The sequence below is a fragment of the Rhodamnia argentea genome, chromosome 10 (assembly GCF_020921035.1).
Source record: "Rhodamnia argentea isolate NSW1041297 chromosome 10, ASM2092103v1, whole genome shotgun sequence".
Taxonomy (NCBI): domain Eukaryota; kingdom Viridiplantae; phylum Streptophyta; class Magnoliopsida; order Myrtales; family Myrtaceae; genus Rhodamnia; species Rhodamnia argentea.
Genome location: NC_063159.1, coordinates 12,721,415 through 12,749,205, shown reverse-complemented (window position 1 = coordinate 12,749,205; position 27,791 = coordinate 12,721,415). Strand labels below are relative to the sequence as shown.

At 41.5% G+C, this 27,791-nt stretch overlaps 3 protein-coding genes across 8 annotated transcripts; 2 read left to right on the top strand and 1 right to left on the bottom strand.

Annotated features, from left to right (window-relative positions):
* The first annotated feature begins 2,304 nt into the window (after positions 1-2,304).
* On the top strand, positions 2,305-3,362 carry LOC115726669. The gene has a single exon (XM_030656651.2). The coding sequence runs from the start codon at positions 2,702-2,704 to the stop codon at positions 3,323-3,325; it is 624 nt and encodes a 207-aa protein (XP_030512511.1). The 5' UTR covers positions 2,305-2,701; the 3' UTR covers positions 3,326-3,362.
* A 5,687-nt stretch (positions 3,363-9,049) lies between these two features.
* Positions 9,050-12,768, top strand: LOC115726666 (fasciclin-like arabinogalactan protein 17). 2 transcript variants are annotated; one of them, XR_004013582.2, is made up of 3 exons: positions 9,050-10,521; positions 12,206-12,357; positions 12,456-12,768. XR_004013582.2 is itself a non-coding variant. In XM_030656642.2 (2 exons), the coding sequence occupies exons 1-2, from the start codon at positions 9,201-9,203 to the stop codon at positions 12,277-12,279; spliced, it is 1,395 nt and encodes a 464-aa protein (XP_030512502.1). In that variant the 5' UTR covers positions 9,051-9,200; the 3' UTR covers positions 12,280-12,768. The 2 variants fall into 2 exon arrangements, 1 of the variants encoding a protein (XP_030512502.1); XM_030656642.2 differs by having other exon boundaries at positions 9,051-10,521; positions 12,206-12,768.
* Positions 12,769-14,415: 1,647 nt separating this feature from the next.
* On the bottom strand, positions 14,416-18,546 carry LOC115726667 (protein WVD2-like 4). Of its 5 annotated transcripts, none has more exons than XM_048271942.1 (9): positions 18,268-18,546; positions 16,785-16,921; positions 16,363-16,692; positions 16,222-16,280; positions 15,977-16,054; positions 15,784-15,850; positions 15,614-15,685; positions 15,407-15,514; positions 14,416-15,061 (listed from the first exon to the last, which is right to left on the bottom strand). In XM_048271942.1, the coding sequence occupies exons 2-9, from the start codon at positions 16,908-16,910 to the stop codon at positions 14,636-14,638; spliced, it is 1,266 nt and encodes a 421-aa protein (XP_048127899.1). In that variant the 5' UTR covers positions 16,911-16,921; positions 18,268-18,546; the 3' UTR covers positions 14,416-14,635. The 5 variants fall into 5 exon arrangements, with proteins under 5 accessions (XP_048127899.1, XP_048127897.1, XP_048127898.1 ...); XM_048271940.1 differs by having other exon boundaries at positions 15,784-15,865; positions 15,977-16,060; positions 18,268-18,545; XM_048271941.1 differs by having other exon boundaries at positions 15,977-16,060; positions 18,268-18,545.
* Between the last annotated feature and the right edge of the window lie 9,245 nt (positions 18,547-27,791).

Genomic DNA, 27,791 nt, shown 5'->3' with positions numbered 1-27,791 from the left:
ACTTATTGATTTAAATTTTTGAGTAAACGTGGATCTAACTAGATATATTAACAAGCTTGAATTTAGACCTCTTGATGATATCTCTAGATAAAAGGTATTGAGCTTTTGCTGCAAGTCATTTAATGCTATGTTTTTCATGGGGCCGTTGAATTTAAAGAAAAATCTCGGTAGCGAAACTCCAAAGGTAATGCTCCGGGGAGTCACCAATACGAGCCCCTCATTCCACCCAAGTAGTACTAACACAATCGACACGCGACTTAACACGCCAACATGTTATTTATCAAAAATAAAGAATATTATATATTAAATATATATTTTTACCTGCATGATACATAAATAGAGGATTTAGAAATTTTCTGCTATGGCCAGTCCCCTAATTTGACCCCAAAAGTCATCTTCCTAAAAAATAAATAAATAATAGAGTAAAAAAATGATGTCTTGACATAATCATTATGATTTTGAAAAATAAATATAAGTAGGCCCAAGAAGATCTCGAATGATCTCACGAATTATTTCCTGCTCCCGGTACAGCCCTTCCCCCCATCTACTTCGTCTTCTTCCTCCTCCATAGTACTCTCTTTCTCTCTCTGTCACATCGTCTTCTTCCCTCGCTCGCACCACGACAGCGAGAAAGAGGAAAGAGAACTTCATTCAACCAAACCAATCCATAAAAAAAAGCGAACTTTAGTTTTCCCTCTTGAAGAAAACAAGATCTTCGCATGGCTCGACCACGCGCCGGCGGTTCGTTTCGACGACAGATAGAAGCTATCGAGGAACGAGGCCCCGTCGAGGAGCAGTAAGTCGTCGTCGCTGCCCCCTGAATTTGCCTCTCCTATGCCGATACTTCTGGATATGTCGATTCTTCAAGTCTAAGTTCTGTTTTCCCCTTCCGCTTCTTCCTTTTCTTCCTCATCTCTCTCCGTCTCCCTCCCTCATCTCTCCCCGGGATGCAGACGCCCTCCTCCCCCTCATCCGCGCTTTCTCCCCGGCGAGATCTGACCGCACGCTCCATCATAGCAGCTGTCGGGACCTCATCGACTCACGTGTTGCCGACGTTGATCACGTGTCGGAGACGTATCGGTGTCCGACACCGACGCGGCAACCTCTCCGGCGTGGTCGTGCTTCCAAGCGTAATGACACAAATAATCTCTCAATTTTGTTCAAATGTTCAATATCGTTGTTGTATTTTTAATTTATTTAACGTGATCTTTAAAATGTTAGTAAATGTTAATTTTATTCATGCATCATGTGAAAATGACAAAAAATGAAAGGTTTGCATCCAACATTTGTCAGTAGCGCAGGGGCTATATTGAACAAATTATAATTCATGAGACAACATCGCACGTTAAGCCATATTTCATAGCTCACATTGTATAAATTAAATATTCAGAGATAATATTATACATTGTATCAAATTTCAGAGGCTATTGTTATTATCCCTGGTTATTACGTACCAAGGCTTTGTGTTTTTGGTGGGCAGCTCTCCATGAGCCCATAAGAAAATCTTAGCCCGCAGACATATCCGCAGATGGGCTTTCGGCCTCTTGCATTTTTAAGGATGTTGGCAGGCCTGTGGAATGGCATCAGCTAACCCTTGGATTTGCACCATCGTGCTTCCCTAAGAAAGAAATTAGTTGTGCCAAGAAAGATGAGGACACGAAAGTGATGAGACAAATCGGATCTCTCTCTCATTATTATTATTTTGCTACGAGCTGCAGTATTTTTTTCTCTTTTTTTTTTTTTTTATAATTCAGAGGTACGAGCGCAAAAATCCAGATAATCTGATTATTTGGGTATCGATGAAATAGCCTGCAAGCCCCGTAAAGTCTTCTAAATTAAGATTTTTTTAGCCCGTTGAAGTGGCTTCGATTCATTTGTAGCTGTAGTGGGATTGAAGTGTATGTCAGTGAAAAAGATTAAGTTTAGTAGGGAAAATTACGGAAAAAAAGTTTAAACCTATTAAATTTGTGCTAATTCAGCCCTAATTTTTTTGTCAATCGAGTCCTAAATATTTTGTATTTGTGCCGATTCAACCAATCTGATTAATTTTGGCTGAAAATTCCTAACGTTGCGTTGTCGGCGCTGCCGTGTCCTATATCTCTTAGCCGAGGACAGGGAATCATTAGAATGTCCGACTCCTTAAAACAGAAAAATTCTTGTGATAAGTACGAAAATTATGAATGCTAAGTATACTAAAAAAAGGTTTAAAAAAGAGCCCATTCCCATCTTATTTTTGCGAGATTTAAGCGGTGTCTCCATCCATTTTTCGCTTCTCGAAACAACCAAAAAAAAATCATCCACGTCACCTTCCTCCCTCATTCACCTGAATTTTCTTCTTCTTCTTCTTCTTCTTCTTCTCTTCTTTTGTGGGGCGGTTTGATTGATGATGTCCGCCATTTCCATGATGACCCTTTCCTTCTCCTCCTGACGTTCGTGTTCTTTCGGTCTTGCCACAACTTCCAGTAGTTAAAGGGATGGAGGAGTCCTCCCTCTCATCTTGATTTTCCATCTCCTTGAACTTTCCCGAGAAAAAGAAGAAGAAGAAAGTAACTTTCTTTTTTGCAAGAATCACGAGCTTTTCCAAGCGACTCCGTGGGATTGCCTTTTGGTGATCAACTGATCTGCACGGCTTGGAGAGAGAGAGGGAGAGAGAGAGAGATCTCGGTGGTCTTTGTTTTCCCGGGAAAGAAACCACCTCCGAATGACCCGCCAGAAAACCAAGAATCCATCACCAACCACGACGCGTCATGTCGTGCTCCGGCCGGCGCCGGTCAACCGCCGGGATCCGCTCCTGACCACTGCACGGCCGCCGCCGCCCCCCTCTGGCGCCCGCCGTGCCCGGCTTGCGGAGGTGGCGGGCGCCTCCTCTGCTGAGTGCGTGGCCATCTGGTGCTGCTGCCCGTGCGCGATCGCGGACTTCTTCCTGCTCGCGGTCTACCGGGTGCCGGCAGGGCTGTGCCGCCGCGCTCTGAGGAAGCGCCGCCGCCGGAGGCTGACGAGGCAGGTAGCGTTCACGTCCAAGAGGGGAGTCAGGAGCGGCAAGAAGGGCACGTCGGTGCACGACGGGGACGGGGAAGGGAACGGCGGCAAGGGCGCCGACGTGGAGAATGCCGGGCCGGCAGTGATAACGCTGGAGGAGTTGCTGGAGATGAGGGCCGCGGCGGCGGCGGCCGCCGAAGGCGTGGAGGAGGGGGCGGAGATGGAGGTGGAGATGTGGAGGAGGTTCTCGAACATGGGGTTTTGGAGGAGTCCTTCCAGGGGTGATGAGGTGGAGGAGGAGGAGGAATGTAACGCCATGCAAAATTTGACTCTGCAAAAATTTTAGCCGAAGTCGACGAGAATTCCATCTTTTTTGCCCTTTTTGCCTCATCTTATGCTATGATTGTTACCAAATACAATACGACTTCGTATATCTACATTGATTAAAGCTCGGTTCAGACCACACGGAAGTAATTCATTACGAGTTTTCCTACTTCATCAATCGTAGATTGCCTGCCTTCTTGCTTTCTATCAGATTTGAAAGATAGACTTAATTCGATAGGCGAAAGCGATGCTATTTCTCGGACATGAATATTCGAAGGCCGCGGGCTCCTTTATCTAGTTGTTTTATTGCGTGGCTAAAGTATTTGTAGCTTTTTAATTTATACACCGCGATACCTCTACGGCATCATAATTACATATCATGTCATCGCGATTAAATATTAAGGCGTCGTATCATGCTACGATATTACAAAATAATTTTTTTACGGCGTCAACTGGATGTAGATTATTGATTGGATATGAGCAATTCCGTCAATGGCTTAACGAAAAGCTGGAAGGCAAGGAGATGCGGACATCCGTTGAAATAAGGATCACATCCTGATGGTCTCGTAATCGAAAGATAATGACACAGAGCGAGCTCCTGGTGGCTTAGATTAGGCCGGATCGTCGTAAATTACGCCGTAAAAATTGCAACTGATCGACAGATTATCGTGCATTAGATTTCGAGATCTTCTTACCTTATCATTTTGCACGACGTCGTTGTCTTGTCGTAGATCCAGATGTTTCAGGTCTGGCCTCCTAGTTGGGAACGCTTTCTCTGATCTGAGGAAACTACCGGATCTAAATTGGTTTTTGGCCTTTAAGATATGTGTAATTCTACCTCTCAATAGTGGAGCATTATGAAAGTTTAGGAAGTTTGGATATAAAAATGATTAAGTGCTTTGGGCTCCGTTTGTTAATGAATAGTTTGTAATATGTATTTCGAAAAACGATTGTTTGTATCGTTTACAATAATTAGTCAACGAGAAATGTTTTCATTATCGATAGTAATTAATGTCTCGATTATTTCATGGACGATGGATATATTTTTCGTTCGTTTCATTTTATAAGCGGTACAAGCTATTGTTTTCGAGAAAATATTTTTTCCTTATGTCATTCATTTTCGTGAAACAAATAGAGCCTTAATTAAAGGATTCAAATTGCACAATGATTTTTTTTTATAGCAAAGTAAGTATAAGTATAGCTCACATAACAAATTTACTAGAATGGTGATTATTTCTTACTTAACATTCAGAATTGGACCCAATACCTAAAAAAACCTTAAATTTTAACTCATCCCAGTTCTATGTTTTGTCTCATAAAAAATTTTCAACTTTAGATGAAGTCACAGTTCCGCCCAAAAAAATCATGAAATTTTACTTGAGTTGCAATTCTGGCCCCATTAACCCTCTATTCAAAAATTCTCGTTGACAATTGAAAAATGGAAAACCCCCAAGCATGAGCTATTCGAGCGTCCTGAATGCGAGCTCCCTGATTGTGAGAGATGAATATTCTTAAGCACGAGAGATTAAAGACCGAACACAAAATAACTAAGGGTGATTTTCACGAGGGCTTAATGGAGGTAGATTCATAACTTGAGTAAAAGTTGGCAACCTTTAATGAGAATAAAAAAATTAGAGTAAAATTGAAATTGGACCTAAAATTAATTTTTTTTATGTGACAAAAAAGATTAGGGTAGAATTTGTATTGGAACTAAAGTTGAGGAGATTTTTTATGAGACAAAAGAAAAAGTTCATGGTAGAATTGAGACGAGACCTAAAATTCAGAGTTTTTTATGGGACAAAAAATGTTTTTATGGTAGAATTAGAACTACATCTAAAGTCAGAGGTTTCTTATGAGACAAAAGGTAAAATTAGAATAAGAGCTAAAGTTTGAGGTTTTTTAAGGTATTACACCTTCAGAAATTGTCATGTACATGGCACGTATTAGGTTTTGCGAATAGGAGGATTTCAAAGAGAAAGGAGACACTGTCTACGGCTCCGTTTATTTTGCAAAAAACGAACGATTTAGAAAATATTTTCCTAAAAATTGTATCACTTATAAAAATAAATAAATGCAAAACATTTTCATCGCCCAAATTCAAACTATACAAGAGAATCAAACATAGCCTAGATATATAAGGATTTTTGTTTGGCACGAGCCAATTCTATTTTCTTCTCCTTTTTTAGTAACAAGTTATTACGGTGCTTATAATAGATGGGCCCCCCCTTTAGACAGTGTTAATCAGAAGATTTTTTTTTTTTTTACTTTTTCGTCCTTATGGTTTCAAGCTCTTCCAATCAAGTCCATGTATTATTCGTCTATCAAAATCCTTATTACTTTAGTAAATTCTCTAATCAGGTCACTGCGCTTATAAATTCGACCAAATGTAGATGTGGGCCATTTGGACAACCTTCAGCATGGACATTTTCGCCTTTTCTTTTAGATAATATATTCGGAACACGTAAAGTCCGAAAGTAATCCCATGTAACAAGATTAAAAGTACAAGACTTGCCTTCTCTTTGACATTTCTAAGGAGCACTAATTCTAATTTAGAAGGGTGGGTAGCACGCCGGCATCGGCATGGCACGAGCCTTGCCTATTAAACGACTCGGAAATTGAAACGCGGGGATGGTGTAAGGTGGTATTTGACCATCGAAGGATATAGGAATATGACAATCTCAAAGATTTTCATATCCGTCTCTAATTATATTGCAAATATTAAAGGTAACACTGCAATAGTATAAGCAGGCTTAGTACAATAACACAAGCGCATTTAAGATCACTAGACATAAACTATCATGTCAAGGTCATCGCAGGGCTCGCACCATCCGTTTGCCTTTTCCCCTTAACTCTCTCTCTCTCTCTCTCGAGGGAGAGAGAAAACAAGCATGCCGTCGAGGTGGGCCAAAATTTGTGTCGATACACGAGTTGATTATATTGAGTTGTGTCGTGTTATATTTGAATTCTTTCGCTATAAGTATTGTCCTTTTCTCGTGTAATGTTGGTGTGGTATAAACGAGTTGGGTCCAACTTTATCCGTCCTAACCTAAAGTGGTTTTAAATGAAAAATATGTCAAAAAAGTCATACACCTATTGCATTAATATAAATTTAATTTTAAATCTTTAATTATGTCAATTTCGTCATAAAATTTTTTGCATTTATGCCAATTGAATCAATTCGACTAATTTTAGCTTGAAATAATTGATGTGGATGTCGGTCGTCTTACGTGGCATGGCCAGCACCGACATGAAATTTTTAATCATTAATTTTTTCCTTTTTGATTTAGGGCTGGCGAGGGTTGCGAGCTCTTTGTAAGGGCATTGTGGTCTCACTCGGCCCAGATTTGGCAAGGGCGTCGTGACCCTCAATGGAAAATAAGAGTAAAGCATAAAAATAAAAAAATCGAAAAAAATAAAAAGAATGTTTACGTCGGCACCTGCGGGATCACATGGGATGACCGGCGTTCATGTCGGCGATTTTTGATCAAATTTGGCCGGATGGACTCGGTTGGCACAAATCTAAAAAAGGTTTAGGACCAAACTAGCATAATTAAAAAGTTTAGTACTGAATTGATACCAATGTAATAAATTTATGACTTTTTTTTACACTATTCTCGATTTTAAATAGGTGTTGCGAGCGAATTGCTCCGGTTGGCTTCTATTTGTTAGATGGATGGAATGGGCATCGTGGCACTACACGCACCCTGATCATTGACCTCGCGGCCCGCGGGCTTGGACAATACTTTGGGCCCGACACAAGTTGGCCCATTAACATCCTCTAATTAGGAGCATGCAATTATTACTCCCTCCGGGGCCTCTTGGGAGGCTTCCATCATGATACGTCTTACGTGAGCACGGTTAGTTTTGGTGTTCCGGCGGTTCGGAATGGTGCTTGGTCGCAATAAAAGTATTCAAAAAGTCATAAATCTCGTTCATCGACCATTTCGAGACTCTTTCTCTCTCTCACCGCGAGGTTCTTTTTGCATGATGCGGCGTGCGCATTTGGCAAGAATTGGAGGACTTGATCGCGTACGTCAAGAAAATTAGAAGACGTAATTGGAAAAGAGTTCGAAGACCCGGTTGCCCGTATAGCGAAAATTAGACGACACTACTTAGCAAAATTAAACAACATAACTTAGGATACTCATGATGACAATATTGATCGTTGATCTTTTGTGTATCTTGCAAATATTTTACTTTTCGATGTTTTACTTAAAAAGAGAGGTGCAAGGAGTATTAGCAATAATGCAAATCATCAAGGTCGATCCCTATTGTCTAGTGCATCACATCTTAGGTAGCCTTGGTGTCGGTGAACCAACCATCCTTTAATAATTAACAGTAATTAGCAAAGTTTCTGCATCTTATCTCTCGTAATTTCAATTTTGAGGAAGGTCGATGACTGGTATGAAAGAGAGAAAAAAAGAAACGGATAATAAATTTCGATCGGTTCTTTAAGAGGTCCGAGCAGTCGATGCTACGATTGCGTAGCTGATCAGGCATCCGGCGGCACCGTAATTCCACCGGAAATTGGCCATTAATTTCGGTTGAATGCCACAGCCGAACCGGGCAATGCCAAAGTCCACACGGATCTTTGATCAACCTCCGAAGAGGAGAGCGAAACGGCGGTGTCACGCTTTTTCGGGTGGCGTGGGCTTTCGCTGGCGAAAGTCAAGGGCGCACGAAGTTGACGAGCCAGCGACCGGAGGACGAGACGTCGCCGTTTCGAAGGTTCGGTAAAGCAACGCCTCCGCTACATCGTGCGTTCACGCGTCCCCGTCGCGATTGAAGGAGGGGCGTGACGTCGGGCGGTACCTTGGCGTAGAATTTTTGAGGGGCGAGTTTTTCTTTTTTCTTTTTTTATTTTTAATGTTTTTGGGATCGATTGAATAGTATATTGGTTTGTCCGACACCGACAATTGGCCTTGGAGCCGCATCATGTGAATTCTCATCTGAGCCTCGGCTCGTCGGTTCTTGTTCCGGGAGCCGCACACGTACTTCATTATTGTTCCTCGCGTATTTGCCATCCTTTTGCCAGCGAGGATCATTTAATTTTCTTTACTCGTGAGAGGGGAAAAAAAAAAAATCACAACCTTTTTAAAGAAAAAAATTGCTGGTTTTTCTTCGCCTAATAGGTAAAATAAAAGATATGTATGCAAATTTATTTATTACCGATTACAATGCATGGATTAACAAGATACAATCTGTAATTGTTGCAATACGGCCAAACAAAAATTATTTGAATCACATATATCAAATTTCTACGATACGTTAAAATTTATGCTGATCTTAATTAATTTAATAAATTATCGTTGAGTGACGTCGTGAAAATTGTAATATTTATTATTACTTTTCACTTTACTATGATTGGGAGATTCGTTTAGGAGCGACCGATCACTCTTCGACATCAAGGTCGCTCACTAATGGAAGCCGGTAAATCTTTGAGCTCGAAGTGCCATTCTCTTGTACGGAATTAACCCTAAATCAAACACGAAACTAAAAAATTTAGAAAAATCCAAAGCCCGAAAGGGGAAAGCGAAACCACGTCATCACACTCATGAGTGCGTGGCTTGACTGTGGCGCCGAACGAGCCGCGACGAAGCCGGCGCGCCACAGAGAGAGAGAGAGAGAGAGAGACGCGTGGTCCCCACTACCAGGCTGTCTGATGTCCGAAACTCCACCTAAAGCTCTCTCTCTCTTACTAGTTAGTGTTCAGTCTCTCTCTCTATCTCTGTCGCGCATTTACTTTTACTTGCTCCCAAGTCTCGTCCCACGTGTCCCCATCTCTCTCTCTCTCTCCTCCTTCCCCAAAAACCAGTGTATGTGACCAGTCCTCCTCCTTCGTTTTAGAGAGACGAAGCAGAGACTCTACACCTCCGACCGCGCCCTCTCCACCCGTCATGGATCCTCGCGTCTGTGGTGTCTCCGCCCTCCTCCTCCTCCTCCTCCACCTCCTTCTCCCTCCTCTCTCCTCCGCATTGCCCCACCGCCCCTCCTCCAACTCCACCGCCGGCCAGATCAACTCCAACTCCGTCCTCGTCGCCCTCCTCGACTCCCACTACACCGAGCTCGCCGAGCTCGTCGAGAAGGCCCTCCTCCTCCAGACCCTCGAGGACGCCGTCGGCCGCCACAACGTCACCATCTTCGCCCCCCGCAACGACGCCCTCGAGCGCGACCTCGACCCCGACTTCAAGCGCTTCTTGCTTGAGCCTCGCAACCTCAAGTCCCTCCAGACCCTCCTCTTGTTCCACATTGTGCCCAACCGAATCGGCTCCCACCAGTGGCCCGCCCCTGATTCCGGCCCCGCCCGCCACGCTACCCTCGGCTCCGACCACGTCCACCTCACCTTCGCCAAGGGCTCCGGCCAGAAGGCCGTCGACACGGCCGAGGTCGTGCGCCTCGACGACGTCGTGAGGCCGGACGGCGTCATCCACGGGATCCAGCGGCTCCTGATCCCCCGCGCCGTCCAGGAGGACTTCAACCGCCGGAGGAGCCTCCGGTCGATCTCCGCCGTCCTGCCGGAGGGCGCTCCGGAGGTCGACCCGCGCACCCACCGCCTCAAGAAGCCCGCGCCGCCGGCCCCGGCTGGTTCCCCACCGGCGCTTCCCATCTATGACGCCATGGCCCCCGGCCCGTCCCTAGCCCCCGCGCCGGCGCCGGGCCCCGGCGGCCCGCGCGGACACTTCCACGGCGAGGCCCTGGTGAAGGACTTCATCCACACGCTCCTCCACTACGGGGGTTACAACGAGATGGCCGACATCCTCGTCAACCTGACGTCGCTGGCGGTGGAGATGGGGCGGCTTGTGTCGGAGGGGTATGTGCTGACCGTGCTGGCCCCGAACGACGAGGCCATGGCAAAGCTGACGACGGACCAGCTGAGCGAGCCAGGCGCGCCCGAGCAGATCGTGTACTACCACATCGTCCCGGAGTACCAGACGGAGGAGAGCATGTACAATGCGGTGCGTCGGTTCGGGAAGGTGCGGTACGACACTCTGCGGCTGCCGCACAAGGTGGTGGCGCAGGAGGCGGACGGGTCAGTGAAGTTCGGCCAAGGGGACGGGTCGGCGTACCTGTTCGACCCGGACATTTACACGGACGGAAGGATCTCGGTGCAGGGGATCGATGGGGTTCTGTTCCCACCGGAGGAGACGGAGACGGCGCCGGCGAGTAAGACGGTGGCCGAGAAGAAAGTGGTCAAGGCTGTTGCCAAGCCCAGGAGAGGTATGTGTTGTCGTCGATTTCCAAACTTCTTGTTAATTATCGTTTGTTTGTCTATTTTTGGCTTTAAACTTAGTTGGACTGCAGTTAGTTGTTGCTAATAGTGACATAGAAATTACTTCGAAATCTGCTAGAAAATTTGTTCATCTGCGATACCGTCTTGCATTTGAATCATTAGAATTCTTCTCAAAATTAGCATCAAGGTGAGGGGACACGACTCCATGTAAACTGGGCCAGCATATCATTGGGAATTGGTTGAGCCAGCCTTGGACATTGCTTGGTTTTAAAGCAAAGTAGGGTGTCCTTACACACCAATCCGAGGAAATGAAACATTAGAGCCTTGCATTGGTGTCCGATCCTGATTAATTCTGCCTGAATTTAGGTCAGAGAGACGTAGAAAGAGCCTTAGATTGATGATAAATAAGTTGATGGGTAGGTTCAAAAGTTCATTCCAACGTGTAAGGTGGGTTCGGATGCTGTTTTGGTTGGGTGCTCATGATTGATGGTAAATGGTCCGAACGCGTATAGAGTCCCCTTTTCTTTAGGGCTTTCTTCTTCTTTCCGCCTTATGGTGTGTTTTCTTGATTTATGAGCTGTTGTGTAGTAACAAGCAAGATTAGGACACCTTCTCTGGGTCATCATAATCAGACAACACGGAGTGGGTTGGCAAGGAGACAGATGCCACACGTTAAAGTGGGCATATATTACTTGCTTCCCTCAATCATTGATCGGGCTAAAAGTCTGATCTTTTTAGTGTTTGGGTTCACCTGTTCTTGTTAACTTACTTTGAGTAGAATCTGTAACATTGCCAGAACAACTTTCGTGATACGGGTGGGTTACACTACACAATCTTGGGGGGTTTTGTCAATTGAGTTTGGCTTTGCTTTTCTTTCAAGGGTCTTTTGTGGGATTTGCATAGAGGAAGACAGTAACTTTTTCTTAATGATCTTGAGTTGTGGAGAGATCCCTTTTCGAATAATTAATCCAGAAAGCAGCTCATTTAGAGGGTACTTGTGTTCAGATTCTGATGATCTTACCTTTGTTCTTTTGACTAAAGTTTGATTAGGATTTATTTCCAGTATAGCCTAGAGGAAGCACGACACAACTTAGGCGTTAAGGAAAGGTCCACCCCACCCATGTGGTAATAAGTGCTCTTGACATGGCAACGCATGTAACCCTTCGGATTAGCATCACCAATCCAATCACATCATGGGCTTAATTGGCGGATGCGAATGCTTGATTGGTTCGTGATATTGAACGAGGTCCCCCGGCAAATTACGATCGTAATTTGCCGATCCCCGCCAATAATATGATGGGCTTCCTGTCTTTGATACAAAGGATACAACTGCCCAGCTGTGAACCACATTCCTCCTAACCCTACCACGAGTCTTGAATATCCACGACAGCCTAGCCTGTCTTAACTAATGGGTTGGCCATTACTCTTATTATTGTTTATTGTGTATGATGCTTCTATATATACTTCCCAGCTCATCTTCTATGATTTGCCTTGTTTCTTTCTTTAAATTTTCTGATGGCTGACTTTTGCATACCAGTGACTGGTCAATTTATTCTTGTCGGCTGATTGGTTTATTCTAGTCTGATTTAATTTATGCACGTGACTAATATGACAATTGTTAATGAGTTTATTCAAAAAGCTGATATGGTTCTGTTCGATTTGCCATGACAGGGAAGTTGATGGAAGTAGCATGCAGTATGCTTGGAGCTTTTGGGCAACATTCTCAATTTTCCTCATGTCAATAAAACAAGTAAAAAAAATAATTTTTTTTCTTCAATTAAACTCTTCAAGGAGGAAAGGCAAAAGCGTGTATATGGAGAAAGGTGAAAGCCCAACTCTTTATTGAGAGGACAAAAAGAGTGTGGTTCTGAAGCTTTGTGTGGGGTTTCTGAGAGCATCTGTGAATTATTTGATGCTGCAGGATGACACTCTGGTGGTACAGTGGGATCCATAGATGGGGCTGAGACATAAAATGGGGTTCAGAGATTTTCTCAAACCATAAAGTAGAAGACGATGATGTTTTCCACCCTTTCATTTACTGGAAATTTAATACTGTAATTACCCAAAAATCGGAATTTTTTTTTGTGTAATTATTCTTGTGTTGTCACACTGCCACTGCAAATCCATGGGCACCATTCTTGTAAGACTGTCCGTGTTCCTTTTTGCCTGGTAATTAATGTACTAAACCTGTCGGTTCCATGGAAATTATATGAAAAAAAAAATATTGCTTCCTATGTTTTTGTCTGCTTATTGCATTTTAATCATGGAAAAGGGTCGGCTTGATTATGGTTGGCAGCATATTTAATAAGGAGAAGAATAAGGTAATGGTAATGGGAAGGGTATGGTAGGTGTTTGATTAAATTATTAGCGGTGATGATGACAGGTAAAGAGCGGGGTCGAGGGGTTGGCCCTGTCCTCATCACTGAATAAGCCAAACGAATAATTGTGGCTGGCTGAGTGATTACAGAAGTTCATGAATATGAAAGTGGCAGTGACGTAACCAAGACAGATTTGACTTTGCGAAACAAGTTAATAATTTATGTCTACGGTTGAGATTTCACTTTGGATGGACTTGGCGGTTTCTGGACAGGTTATCGTGTCCTTCTAATTTTCTTTTGGGTCTTAGGACATTAGTCGAAAATTCTTGAAGCCTAGAAGACATCATGGAGTAGTAGAAAATGAGATGACGTTCTAACCACTGGGATTTGGTGGGGATTGTCTACTTTCCTAATAATTCTTCCTCAAATCTTTTTAATTAATTATATCTGGGTCTAGTTAACTTGAACAAGTGCCTCGAGATACTAGCTAAACGTTTTTAATAGCCATTAATTCGATATTTAGTATATGGGTTGTTTATATTTAGTGTATGATTTCTCCATCCTCTCCATAACATCCATAAATGCAATAGTACATAGTGGGAAGAAGATTCGATTGAGTTAAAAGGTTGTATTCTCTTACAGGTGCAGGGGCAATTTTCTGTAGCATCATCACCTACCTTAAACTAAACTGAAGGAATGACTTGAAACGTGGAACGAAATGTTGCATATGTAATCACCAAATTCACCAAAATTCAGTCCCTTTCAATCAAGGACTTTTTTTTTTCTTTCCAAGTGGTGACATGTCTTCTGAAGTGCAATTTGACTCCAAGTGGAGAGAGATTGCAAATCACTGGGAGCCCAGGTCTTGAAGGAGAGATTGAGACACCCACCAAACGAGGATCCTAGCCTTTTGGTTTTTGATCACAAAATCTTACTTGCTTCTCAAGTAAGCACGGGACTTTTCGCTTCACAGTTTCCTTGCAGTTTGAGTTATTCAGCTTCACGAGCTGACTTTGAAAGCAAGAATATGTGAGACATGCTAGATATTGAAGACCTGGGAATTGTTCCCTTCTCTTTTCAGCAACCTATCATCTTCTTTTGACAGATTGAGATGCGGAACATTTGCACATTAGGCCCTGTCGTAAAGTAGCTTGGTCGTGGTGCCCCCTCTTTGAGAAGGGTTGGCGTTCCGCAGCGCACCAGTAACGTCTTAAACTTAGGATGAAAGGAGATGAGGTGCGAGGACAGGACTATCCGCTGCTAGCTCTAGCATTTGTTGTAAGAGAGCTCCGCGAGAATTCTCGTGCATCGAGAACTGATGCTATGTCCACTATGAAAAGGTTTAGGGTGACTGCCCTATGTAATAATAAGCTTACTTTGAGCTTTACCGAAACAACATTTCTCGATCCCGCAGCATCTCATGAAATAGGGATAAACTGGAATCTTGCAACCGATCCAGAAGACAAATAGAGGATAAGAATTGCGCACATGATCAATGTCGAACTATGTACAGAAAACCTAGCGAAAACAACTTCAGTTAGAGAACATCAAGTATACCTTACTTGTGCGAATGGACTCTGGAATTTGACAGCAATGGAGTTCTTAGTTGGAGCGGCCTACGGTTTTTCTTGAACCAACTCAAATGACAACCGAAAAAGAACACGAATATAAACTGTAGTTACATATATAAATTTGACATATGACTTGGAAACAAAACTATTAACACCACAAAGAATTATAAATTTTCCAAGGCCTATCATACACAGTTCTAATGTCCATGCCGTCAGCCTCCACCTCCGACAGCGACTTCTTGAGGCATTATCTCAGAAGCAGAAACCAAGGTGGCTTCATCCTTCTGTGCTTGATTCGACTGAACCAATGTGTCACCCATAGACCCACGATCAACAAGATTCATGTTTTGGTCTTGGCATTCTGCGGTTTCTTCAGTGCTGGCATTGCGCCTCTCACCTTCGGTTTCTTTGGCAATGCTCTTCGCTCTCACGGTCAGCCTAGATTTGGTCTTTTTAAGTGGCTTCTTCGTAGCAACATCGTCCTTATTCAGTTTCACCTGTGATTCCTTGAATGCTTTCCTTTCTTGGTTTAGACATGGCGTGGAACAAGATCCGCCACCTTCAAAAGAGTTATTTGTTGTAGCGACTGAGCTCTTCTTCCTCCCGAGTTTCGGAGAGATTGCCCTTGTGGTCGGTATCTATGGAAATATTCCAATCCCAAAGGATGATATCCAATAAGGTTTGTGCCGAAAGTTATATGATATGTCACGATAACATGCATACAATGAATAAGCTACATGCAGCTGATCAAGTAAAAACGTCTTTAAAGGAAAATGGGACTCGAAACTCCCATGCATTGTTACCAACTGGTTAATCTTGGAGGAGTTTGCATAACATACTAAACGTCCAAGTTTTGAAAAGGAAAAACAAATTGTAACTACAATATATACTCCTTATTTGTCTATCCGCACATGAAAGTGTTTCTGCTGCTTTCTTTGTACTGTTACAATGTTTCCTTGAAAGCAGAAGGAAAGATGACGGACCTTTTTAAGTTCAACTTTTGGAGGAGGTTCTTTGTAGAAGCTTGGCATCGGAGCTGCTTTAAATGTCATGCTCTTCCTCAGTTGCTTGATCTCTGCCTCCTGGTTTTCCTGCATCAAACGATATTCAAGGACCAAATTAGAGTGATAGGTAAATTTTGCGTGGAAAAAACAAGCGACCAATGGAAATCAAAGTGCCAGTGGTAAGACCTTTGATTTCTCCTGCAAGCTGCTTTTTTCTGCTTCTTTTTCCTGAATCTTCTCTTCTAGTTTAGTAAAGAACTGGTGGGAAAGAGAGCAGTTAAGTCCTGATTAATTGACAATGAACTAGAGAGCTAGATCCAGTGAGCGAAAATTTATGCTTAATTAAGCTGGCGAACCTCCTTCCTTTTCTCAGCACGCTCCGTCAACCTGGAGGCAAATCCGGAAACGCCACTCTTGCGACCACTAGGGGTAGCAGTTCTGACAAACATATTACCTTGGACTATGAAAAACCAGTTCTATGTGATATTGAAGACAATGTTACATGCTCAGTAGCAGAAGTAGCATGAATATCTGAGGGAAGAACAGTACGAGGTAGTGGAGTGGGTATCATCAATTTCATTATCCTGGTTTGTTGATCTGTTGATTTTTGGGTCTTGATTGAGCGAGCTGCAACTACATGGAACAGAACATGCTTACTTAGCAGGACTCATACGGGCACTATTTTGGATGTTCGATGCCAAACTCATATTCAATTGTGTCAAATAAAATGTAAACCAGGCCTAGATTTACAAAAAGTTTGCAAGAGCTGTTATGGAATCTCTGACATGACTTACAGGGAAACCTCGGTTGGAGGAGCATTGGCTGCTCCATCTGCAGAGCCAGGTTTCTGAGCCTAACAGAATCACATTCGGAGGGGAATTTAAGAAAAGGCAAGAGCAGTACAAAGAAAACAGCAAAGCCTTACAAAGCCTTACCAATGAGCGTCGATTGCCCAAGTCAGACGCTTTCGTGCCCACTCCATTGGCCACAAGCCGGTCGCGTTGACCCGTGATGCCTACTGACCTGACAGATCCATTAGAAAGGCCAGACATGTTTGCTCGTGAATGCTTGGCCTCGGCTTTTATTGGCACCACATCAATGCTCTTCCTCATGCCATTAGCACAGATTCCCTTTGATGGGAATGACAAACTCTGGGACAGAACTGGCTTCCGGTTTTGAGCTGACGGAGCGGTCCCTTTCACATTCAATTTGTCCTTGAAGAGCTTCTTGTGTTTGGGTGCTCCAACACCTGCACTAGATGTATCCTGAAGAGAAAAAGGAAATGTGCTAAATGAATACCATTCCAAATATGTACACTACACAAGAACAGGGTTTAGTTCATCTAATTTCCCTATACCTGTTTAGAGAAGTCAATCTCAGGGGTCGCTTCCTCAGGCTTTGAAACCGGTATGATTGCTTCCGCAGAAGTTTTCTCTTTAACGCCTTTCCCCTCTTCAGGAGCTATCCTGTCTTCAGGGTCCATTTATGAAATGCCTGGAGCATCAAAGTAAGCATTTGAGAATTGCCAAAATCATTTCCAGTCGAATAACAACAAGAGATACCTTAGGAAACAAGACTGAACGATGCATATGGGAGATCTTAAGTGGAGGTACAAAAGAAACAAGAAACAGACAGAAAAGAAAATTAGCAGAAAAAAAATGATATCCTTGTGGAAATAAATGTGATGCTCCCAGGTGCAGGTGAGAAAATGCTTCTCAGACAACCTAAATGCCTTCCTTCATCACAGAAGAAAAAGGTGCAACGAATTATTTTCCGCACTAACTTAATGAAAACTGGACCTTTATGAGTGACGTGATTCTGAATGTTTTGTCTTTGGATATTCTGCATGCCATGATTATACCATCCTAAGGAGAAGTACCCCGTTTCTGATGCCAAAACAATCTAAGCTCTACTGGCGAGTAAAGTCATATAATGTTCCCCCACAAAAAAAAAGATCACAATGAAGATGGTAAGAACATGGACACAACACACAATAATCCTTAAACAATCGATACGACAGTGATCACCAACGCATGTATTAGAGTCATCTTGCTTTTTGCATAAAGTATGAATATGAAACCGCCACCTACCAAACCCAGACAGAGTCCTCTGAAAGTAAGAATATGAAACCGCCCCCTACACTATCCCTCGCTCCCCATCACCAACTGCAAATTTGAGACTCAGTAAGAAGTGCAAAATGAGGATCTCTCTTGAGGAGTATGTCATTGAGTCTACATTCTCTTTAGGACCTTAAGTTGAGCGCCATCATGAATGCTAGTCCATCTTAATTGCCGCCGATGAAACAACATCTCAAACCGATAATAATTTAACGTTTACCATGGAGAAAAAGAACAAATCTGGGAAGAAAAACTACCAGAAAAACCTCCAGTTTCACTTATGACTCATAGATGAAGTAGAATACAACAACAACAAATTCATCGAACATATCAGATACTCCTCAACATGCCGAACAACGGAGCAATTTCCCCAGACTTGTTCAGCTTTCCACATTGTCTTCCCTTAATGTTACTCCACATTTCAGATAGCAACTATCCATGGAACCAGAGATATCATCTTAAATTCTTAATACCATACATATAGGAGTCAAGTGAATAGCAGAATTGCCACCATCTCTCAAAGTCAATGACACCCAAAGGCTAAAACACCCTAGGCTAACCGATGAAGAGAATCAAAGCACCAACAACCAGCGACAATCAACTGCAATTCCGAGATTTCACACACACTCGACAAGCACTCACCCACAAAAGGAATGAGTCTCAAGGCGGAATCAGCATGAATTGAAGAAGAGAGAAGAAGGGTAGTTCCGTGTGTGCACGCACCTTGTAATTTCGGTTCTGGGTCTTTCTAATGTGAACTCGAGATACTTATAGACCGGACATAAGGAGGCAGAGAGTCCAAGGGAAACTCAGATATGGAGTTGAAGAGGTGTAAAATTCCAAAGTCGAGTCATTGGGAAGAAGAAGAAGAAGAAGAAGATTAATGGTAATGATGATAATTCTGGGTGCTTGCTGACTGCTTGTCCGTGTCTGATGGATAAGTTCAATTATGAGAAGGGAAGGGATGTTGGTGATACGAGAACACTCAGAGGATAGAGAGAGAGAGAGAGAATGGGAGTGGTGGGCAGACAGCGTTTAAAAAAACACTCGGACAAGTTTTTCAATTGTTTCAATGGAGTGAAGGAAGGATTCATGGTTGTGTCGAAATGACCAAAATGTCCGCATCCATCATCTTGACTGTTTTGATAAAAGCGTTTCTCATCGGTAACCCGAATTTGCCCAACATGCCATTCATCCAATGATACAAATCTAACATAAAATCTTGTTTTCTTTCTTAAATGTTCTCATAACCCCAACAAATACAATATTTTTTTTCCACATCACAACAATACGTACGTTGATCTCAAGATCTCGTGTAAATGCTGCAATTCCATTGTAGATATCTACTATGAAAGTTATTTTCCATCACGCCGAGAAGGGATTAGTCGAGACCTTTCGTGTGCTTGTTCGGTGCTGCCGATCTCCTTCCCAAACTTACTGAGCAATTGCCGAAGCACACTAGGATGCATTTTTTGCGAGCGACATTTGCAAAAGTGGTATCGCGCATCTAGCCTTAGACGAACGAGACGAGCGCGCGCTTGTCATTTGGGAATTTGGATCACCTAACATTGAAATTTTCGTGACATGCGTGACATTATTCAAATGAACGGTCCGATTTGAACCACGTCATGTGTTGGAAGGGAAAGAAAAAATGTGGGGGAGAATTTTTTTTGGGTTTGAAAAATTTTGAATCTCAAACGTGGCTCAAATTAGGCAATTTAATTTCATTTGGACGGTTTGATTTGAGTAATATCACTCATATCATGAAAATGCCAATGTCAGGATCCGGATCCGTCGATTGGGTAAAAGCGGAGGCAAAATTAATGGGACGGGAAGGGTAGAAAGGTCAACCGGGGACGACAATGTGACCGAAGGGTAAAATCGGAAAAGGAACCAATGATTGTGGGAGGGGGGGTGTACTGTTTGGAGAACGTGGGGGAAATGTAAAAACCTCCGAGGCGCGAGGGACAGCCCCGCAGGTGGTTCCCGTCCTCATCTCCGCTGACGTGGCACGACCGCGGTATGTGATTGGTCTCACGTTCGGCCAGCCACGGCACGAAACTGCCGCCACCAACCGCGTGTGAGCTGTCACAACGTGGCAGCTTGTGCACCCGTGGGCCCCATATGGCCAAAATCCCATCAATTAAAATGAAAAGAAAAAAGGGGGAAAAAAAATCCCTTAATAGCCAAATTTCACAAAATTCAGCTTCAACCGAGTGACTCCGTTCATCAGAACCCACGGTCGTGATGATTCATTAAAAAAAATTAATAATAATAATTAGGAATAAGTAGTCCTAAAATTAATCATGAAGAGTAATCAAATCCTAAAGTTTTCAAAAAAATACGATAAAATGTTAAAACTTATCATAAAAATACAATCGAATCTTAAAATTTTCAAAAAAAGTTCGATCAATGAAAACACTTGATTTCATTAATTTGAAAATTTTATAGTCTGATTTCACCTTTTAAAAATTTTACTATTTGATTTTATTTTTTGACAAGTTTTAAGATTTAATTGCTCTTATTTGAAAAAAATAACTTGATATTTAATTTTTTTTGTTAATTTTTTTTTGCACGGAAATTAGAATAAAATCAACCATTATAAAAGATACTAAAAATATATTCCTTTTTTGGAATTTGTCAAGAGACAAAAGTGATTAAGACGGTGCCCCACGTTTTGTGCTGACCCTTGATCCGTTCGCGCCCTTTGGGATTTTGTGGGTGATACGTTGCACTCGGTGTCATGGCTGGATTTGAAGTGTCCCCCATTTTCAGGAAGGGCGATGAATGATGTGATTTGCCATTTCTATAATCGTCTTTCCACCCTTTTAAGAAGCTTTTCTTCCTTCGATATTTCGGGACATGTACAGTCTCATCGAATATGATACATTTCGATTGAAAAAAGACAGACGAGTCTCTTGAAAGAACGATTTGATATTCTTTTTTTTCCCAATTTTCAAAATACCTATGATATCAAGTCTCATAAGATATTCATCTCACTCCTAAATTTAGGTCTACGATTAATTAAGCCCGATTAGGAAGTATATGTGCGGTCAAGAGACCGAACTATCATGAGCTACAACGTGTGATTTTCCAGAGTAAAATGGATTTCTAATCTCATCTCTATATATCATTTATTAAAGACCTATTGGCTGGAAACACCGCTTTACAAGGTTAATATTAGGGGTGATTGGTTCCCATCCTGAAATCTGGAACCGGACCAAACATGGTTGCTTCCCAGTTTGTGGAATTGGGAATTGGTCCATCCGATCTTGGAATTGGTCCAGTCCGGTTTCAAGGTTAGTCCCACAAATGGTGATTTTTTTTTCTTCTATTCCCCGCAAATGAGAGTTTCTCAGCATTAAAAGGAAAAAATAATTTACTAATTAGAGATTGCTTTGAAATAAAAAAAATTAAGAAATCTCCGCCTATCCGGTTGGTCTACTTCCTTATGTGGAATCGGAACCCAACTGGTCTTTCCGAGAACCATCCAAAACTAACCGGTTCGGTTTGGCTTGGTTGGGATCGATGCACAGCCCCAGTTAATACTAACTAACTGGAAATGAAAGCAAGGTTTGCTTGATTATCAAAAAATTCCTAACCATATTGTATGGATGCGAGTTCAGTCTTAAATTCTTCAATTTGACGAATTTAGTCCTAAATCTTTTGACGATTAGTCAATGTAGTCATTCCGGTCTATTTTTACAATTTCTCAAGATTTTCTATTTCTTTTTTTCTTTCGCCGGCCATGGCCAAATCCCCGGCAACCAGCAGGTGAAAATTGAAAAAATTCAAAAAGATAAGGGAAGGAAAGAAAAGAAAAGGAAAAAATCAGAAATTTTTAAAAAGATTACAAAAATCATCCACGTCGGTGGATCCATGTCACGTATAATGGCCAAGGTCCACGTGAATGATTTCTTGCTAAAATTGGTAGGGGGCATTAGCCAAAATTAAAAGGTTTGACAAATTGTCAAAATATTTACGACTAAAAAAAATCCAAAAAAAAAAAAGCCAAAATTAAAAGGTTTAAGACCTCTTTTGATAATTTTTCGTTGGCTCGTGCTCCAAGAGAATTATCTTCTGATTGCAAACTAGTTTCATCGGACAACCTTCCTGTGAAAAATAATCTTGCAAGACCACTATTTTTTTATGTCCTGCATGTATGAATGGGACAAAAAGTTCTTGATATACTTCTAGAAGTAAAAGAGGAATCACTCGGCATTGAGAGTGGGTTTGGTTCGGCATTTTCAAAGCTTCTTGGGACCCCAAAGCCCATTGAGAAAAATATTATATGTTTAACAACTATTTTGAAAAGGCTTTGGGACAAAAGTTGGCATTGAAAATGCTAAAAGCTCAATAGCACTAAGCTTTCAGCATTTTTGGAATGCTGAAGCCCCAATTAATGAAGATTATTCAATTGCGTATTTTGCCTTAAAAAATTTAATAAGAATCCATTTTTACCCTTTTTAAAAAATACAACCTTAGATCTATGCTTCACTCTCTCTGTTACCTTATTCACGCCGCTCCTGCTCCCACTCTGCACTTTGCCTCCACCCAAAAAGGTTCTTTTACAGGCCTTTTACTTGTTCAAGTTGTGGTTGTTTTGAATTTGTTCTGCAAAATTCTGGTTCTCTTATCTGTAAATAATTTTTTGAAATTTATCTTTTTAGCTTTCGGAGTTGTGTTTGGGTTCTGAGACCAAGGTCGTCTCTTTTCTTCTTTATCTGCTCCTGCAGAAGCGGCATTTTCTAACTGCTCTTACTTTGCGGTATCACGTTTGTCATTGGCATTGAATTGATTTGACAGAAACTATCATGGATGATTTTCCAGATTGATCGAGTCTGAAGAGTTCACCGGAAACATCACTGCAAGCGGAAAAAAAAAAGCAAAATAATATTCTTATGGCATTTGCCTTAAGGGAGTTTTTTCGAGATTCCTTTACTTGCAAATGAATTGGTTTTCGGCCGACGATGAAGCGTTTGCCGGAGACAGTGAACTGTTGCGCAAATTTGATTTTTGCTGTAGTTGGAGCTCCCTGCGACAATTTGAGGAGGGGATTAGAAATTTTGAGCAAGACGATCCAAAGTAGAGCGACCAGATGTAACTTCTTCAACAAAAGGGTAAATATAAAGCGGGTCAAAAATGATGAATCTGCATACATTTGCATTTCTTGAAGATTAAGGTGTTCTTGCGTATGGAATGCAATTGACTTCAAAATTATGAAATCCTTCCGACAAGGTTTGTATTGTGGTCTGATTGAACCCATTCAAACTCTTAGAACCAATTTAAATTATGAAATCCGTATGGACCAATCATAAATTGTTCAAAATCCTTTTAGGACATATTCACCTTGTAATTTCTGTTGGGTCAATTATTAATTTCGCATGAAATCCTTTTTTTTTTTGGACAAAAAAAAGTATTAATTTCGCATGTTACTCTATCAAAAATCAAATATCTTACAAGGGAGCTTTTTGCATGAGACTATGGAGAACTACTTTAGCCAATCCTAATTGAGAGATGTGCCAAAAACAATTCTTCTCAGTTCATATACTTGCAATTTAACAAAACAAAAACACGACGTTGGTCCAAAATTGTCCAGCTTAAAATGCATAAATTTTACTTAAGAACGAGACAAAAAAGAAATACAATTATCTTATTTGGGAGGATTGAGATATGAAAACTTCATTTGAAATGTCATAAACATTAGAAAGAGACAAATTGTATTATTTTTGTGTCCATCATAATCACGAATTAAAGATGTTGGGTGACCGAATCGCGATTGCACTGGGTATCGAATTTCTTTCAATGTGATTTTTTTTGTCTTTTGAATATTTTTAGCAAAAAAAAGGAAATTAATTTTATTTATAAATTTGTTAGTACATATCTTTAACATTGTCGTTAATATATAAATGAAAAAAAGTTGCAAACTTCTTTTTTTAATTTTAAATAATTAAAAATAAAAACCTTAAATTAATCACCCAAAGGCACATTCCGAATGTATTTCTACCAAATAGCTTTTATCTCAAAGTTACTTTTCAAAGCGAAGTTCACCAAACAGTATTTGCATTTCCCCAAAGTTCTTTAGACTAAATTGCTTTACATTTCTTCAAAACTCCTTGAAAAAGCTGAATCCAACCTACCCCGACAAGAGGTGACTTAAGATCAATCGACAATGGCCTAAGACCGGTGGGAGGCCACTGGGACTATTCGATGAGGATGAGGATAAGCCAAGGTAAACGTTGGTTTGCTCGATCAAAATCGACGGCAACCACGATCGATCACCGGCGACCTAGGATCAATCGATGGCGACCCGAGGCCGTTGTGAGACGGGCTTGATGACTAGCAAGCAGCAATTGGGACCCCTCATCAATGACCAAGGATTGGGTTTGCAGTGACCTAAGATCGATAATTGATTAACCGTACCGTGGTCGGCTTGACAATTCATAAAACCTAATGAAATTGACATCACATCATTTGATAATTCAGCTTCTCGAATACTCAATTTTGGACCATCTTGATTAGAAAGAAGGAGAGAAAGGGACGAGAGTGTAGCTATCAAGCCAAAAACATCTTCAATTATTGATGACTTGAATTACATTTGTGAACGAAGTGTTTATTACAAACAAATCGACAATCAATCGCTACCTAATTATTCCGATACTACTATAATTTGAATTGAACATCTAGATATCCATCAAGATCACAAAACCGATTTGTCGGGGTCAATATATTGAAGACTATTTTATAATCAAGTCACGTAATCTATATACTTGGAGAGAACTGCTGTGACCATGTCACCTCGATGTTGCTTCTGCACGTGAGAGTGGAAAAGAAGAGGAACACATCACTTCGACTTCTGTTTCCTACACTACCTTTCCCTATTCACCTCATTTAAGAAGAATGTAATATGCCCGATACCCAGAAATTACAAATTTCCTATCCGATGCTCGTGTCTTAATTTGACGGAAATGAAATAGGTTGGCCTCGAGTTGATTCGGGATGTATGTGGGAGACTAAACGAAGTCTTGTGTTAAGGACGTATGCGATCTCTATGTTAATTTCAATCGTGGTAATTCCACGATTCCGAAGATCGGCCGATGTCGAAGCTAGTGTGCCCCGTCGCCACAAGGCCGACCCATTAGTGTGGTCATAGGATTCCATATATAACTGAGGAGACACCGCACATGAACCTGATTGCCAATGCCAAGCCATCCCATGGCTTTTGCTCCTCAGTTGGCATTGGAAATTCTATGCCTGCGTCACATGTGGCCGAAAGAAAGAAAGAAGATCTAATTTTAAAAAGGGCCGCAAATCTATAATCATATCCAAAAGCCAAAAAGAATTAGACTCGTCTATAATTCAGGAGGTGGATGTGCACCAAGCCAAAATTCCAAATGAACTACAGAGGAAGTGAAGTTGACCCAAATGTTGGACATACATTGAATTTTTCACAAAGGGGCTCTCTATGTACCAGATCGCGTTATTGCATACTTTTCTGTCTCGACAGCGACAAAAAAGTTTCTGAGCACCAAGACCGAACGACAAGACCGCCAAGGTTCATTGGAATGACCATCGAATGTTTACCGAGTCGCATGAAGTATTCCTACCCAAACTTCTTAGCACATCCCGCGTGAATCATTGGCGAAGGGAAGCTGAATTCACCCTTTGGACTGAAAATCGATTGTCTTTTACAAAGTGGATTCGGTTGTTTTTATTTTGCGACTTATTCATGCATGTTGAACATTCAGATTTTCTCTATATTCTCGGTAGAAAATTTGTTTATGGCTTCGTTTGTTTCAAGGAAAATGCTGACGTGATTTTTTTTTTAATATTTCCTCTTTTTTGCGTGGCAATGACGTGGCTAAAACGTGAAATATAAAGCTAAAATAACTTTGTTTCGATCCAAATATGATTTTAGTGTAAATTCCATTTAAATTAAATTAAGAACAAAGATAAAATTTAAAAAGAAAGAAAAGAAAGTGTGAGAAACCAAGCAGTAGCCACCCCTTCTGCCAACCCACCATCCTAGGCAATGGCCGACAACACTGTCATTTTTACCATGTCATTGCCTCGTAGGATATAGGAAAATAACGAAAAAGGCCACATCAGTATTTTCCTTCTACCAATTTGGACATAGTTAACGAAAGGTTCGTGATTTTTGGATTAGCGAGCTGTTTGCCGATTGGGCTCTTAGGTGTGATAGATAAGCTAGGAAAGATACCAGTTATCGGGAGAAGGACAGCAATGAAGCATGACTTTTTGCTGGGAATACACATGGTGCAAATGGAGTATGTACGAAGTTGTTCCAAACTGATGCATAGTTCACTCAATTCTTGGTGGAAATTTGCAAGCAAGTCGATGCCGTTCCAGTTAGAATTGGAATACCTTTGTCTAATGAAAGATAAAAGCAAAAGGGGCCTGAATTCTGCTGCCTTTTGACACCGGGAGAAAGCGTAGAGAAGTAGCGGGTAACACAAGTGAGCAACCAAGGGATATGATATTCGCCACCTGTAGGAATCCACCAAAGGGGTAAGAGTAGAAACAAGAAATCCTTCTTGTTAACAAGACAAAGGCTCAATTAATTCATCAATCAAAACAAGTCCGGCATTCTCATTCATCGTAGCATCCTTATATAGGCCAGCATGGAGCAACCCTCCAAGCTTGAGTAATGAGACTCATCGATGAAATACAAAAGTCTTAGGAAAGACAAAAGACTCATGGAAAATAGAAAACATAATAAATTCCCAGGATCTAGAACTTTGACTCTTTAGGGAAGACAAATCACAATTAATAAAGACTTTGGAAATCTAAACGTCATTCAACTACTCTTGAAAATGTAAGAAGTATTAATGGCCTTCGACGAATGTGAACAATCTGAAGTTACTGATGAGTGAACTTTGATATCGGTAAAATTCGTTGATCAGCAAGAAACAAATCGATAACCTTGCAATCGATGAGAAGCGTTCATCGAATCGGCAACTCTTCAACGTCTTCAAGGAATGCTCCGACATCAGACGCCTCTGCTGCGTGAAAACTCGTCTACGAGTTTCCTTCATCTTCTTCTTCATGGTAAGGAGAAAGGTCAGCAACTTGAATGTCGCAGAAACAGCCTACTCACCAGGGAGTTCAATCTTATATGCATTGTCTCCAATCCTCTGTAGCACTTTGAAAGGTCATCGACTCTAGGCTTTAATTTTCCATGACGACCTCGAGGAAATCGTTCCTTCTGAAGATGAAGCCAAACCAAATCTCCTTCTTTGAAAGCCGTAGGCCATTGATGCTTGTTCATTCTCTCTTGATACTTGGCATTGTGCTTTATAATCGTTTCCCGAACCCGTTTATGGAGCTTTTTCAAATAATCAACATGTTCCTCAGCGTCTCCGCTAAAATGATAAGTGATGGGAAGTGGAGCTAAGTCCAATGGACTAATAGGATTTTCCCCAATACAATGCTGGATATCTCTAATAGGTGGAAGACTAAGTGGAATTTCTTCCGGAACAACATCCGAAAATTCTCGCAGTAGAGGTTTTACTTGAGTAGAACATCATAATGTTCTTCATTCTCCTCTAACACTACAAGAGCATGTACCTCAATGGAATCTTCCAAAGCTTTATCGACTTCAGATTTAGAGAGCAAATTATTTCCCTCCCCAATAGATGGTTTAGGAATACTCTCCATTTTAGAAAGACCCAAGATGATCTTGACTCCATCTTTCATGAAAGCATAAGTATTTTTGAACCCATCATGTTTTGTTTTTCTATCAATTTGCCAAGGCCTCCCGAGAAGCAAATGACAAGTGTCCATGGGAACGACATCAAACACGCTTCATCGGTATTTTTTTTTTTCCAATGGAAAATTGGACGAGACATCGTTTATTGACTCATACCTCATTTCCCTTGCGAAGCCAAGAAAGCTTGTATGGTTGTGGGTGTTTCTTTGTCTTGAGGTGCCATTTGTCCACCATCGTGGTTGCCACGACATTTTCAGAGCTTCCTCTGTCAATGATAACAACACACGTTTCCATGAGAGGTGCATCGAGTGTGAAAAATGTTGTTACGAAACCACACACCCTGAATTCTTCGGATTGAAGTTTCCCTTCGAATTCAAGAATATCAACATTCACATATGAATCTCGTTGAAATCCATGAGGTCTTCGATGCCGACGTTGAGGAAGTGCCTCCTCACTCGAAGCATTACTTCGAGCACCAGCTCATCGATGAAATACAAAAGTCTTACGAAAGGCAAAT

Excerpts from the sequence above, each read along its gene's own strand:
- LOC115726667 (XM_048271940.1), bottom strand. The coding sequence starts at position 16,910 with ATGGACCCTGAAGACAGGATAGCTCCTGAAGAGGGGAAAGGCGTTAAA. Across the intron at positions 15,686-15,783 it reads GTGCTGAGAAAAGGAAGGAG|TTCTTTACTAAACTAGAAGA; the intron begins GTTCGCCAGCTT and ends CTTTCCCACCAG. Across the intron at positions 15,062-15,406 it reads CAAAAGTTGAACTTAAAAAG|ATACCGACCACAAGGGCAAT; the intron begins GTCCGTCATCTT and ends ATATTTCCATAG.
- LOC115726666 (XM_030656642.2), top strand. The coding sequence starts at position 9,201 with ATGGATCCTCGCGTCTGTGGTGTCTCCGCCCTCCTCCTCCTCCTCCTC. Across the intron at positions 10,522-12,205 it reads TGTTGCCAAGCCCAGGAGAG|GGAAGTTGATGGAAGTAGCA; the intron begins GTATGTGTTGTC and ends TTGCCATGACAG.
- LOC115726669 (XM_030656651.2), top strand. The coding sequence starts at position 2,702 with ATGACCCGCCAGAAAACCAAGAATCCATCACCAACCACGACGCGTCAT.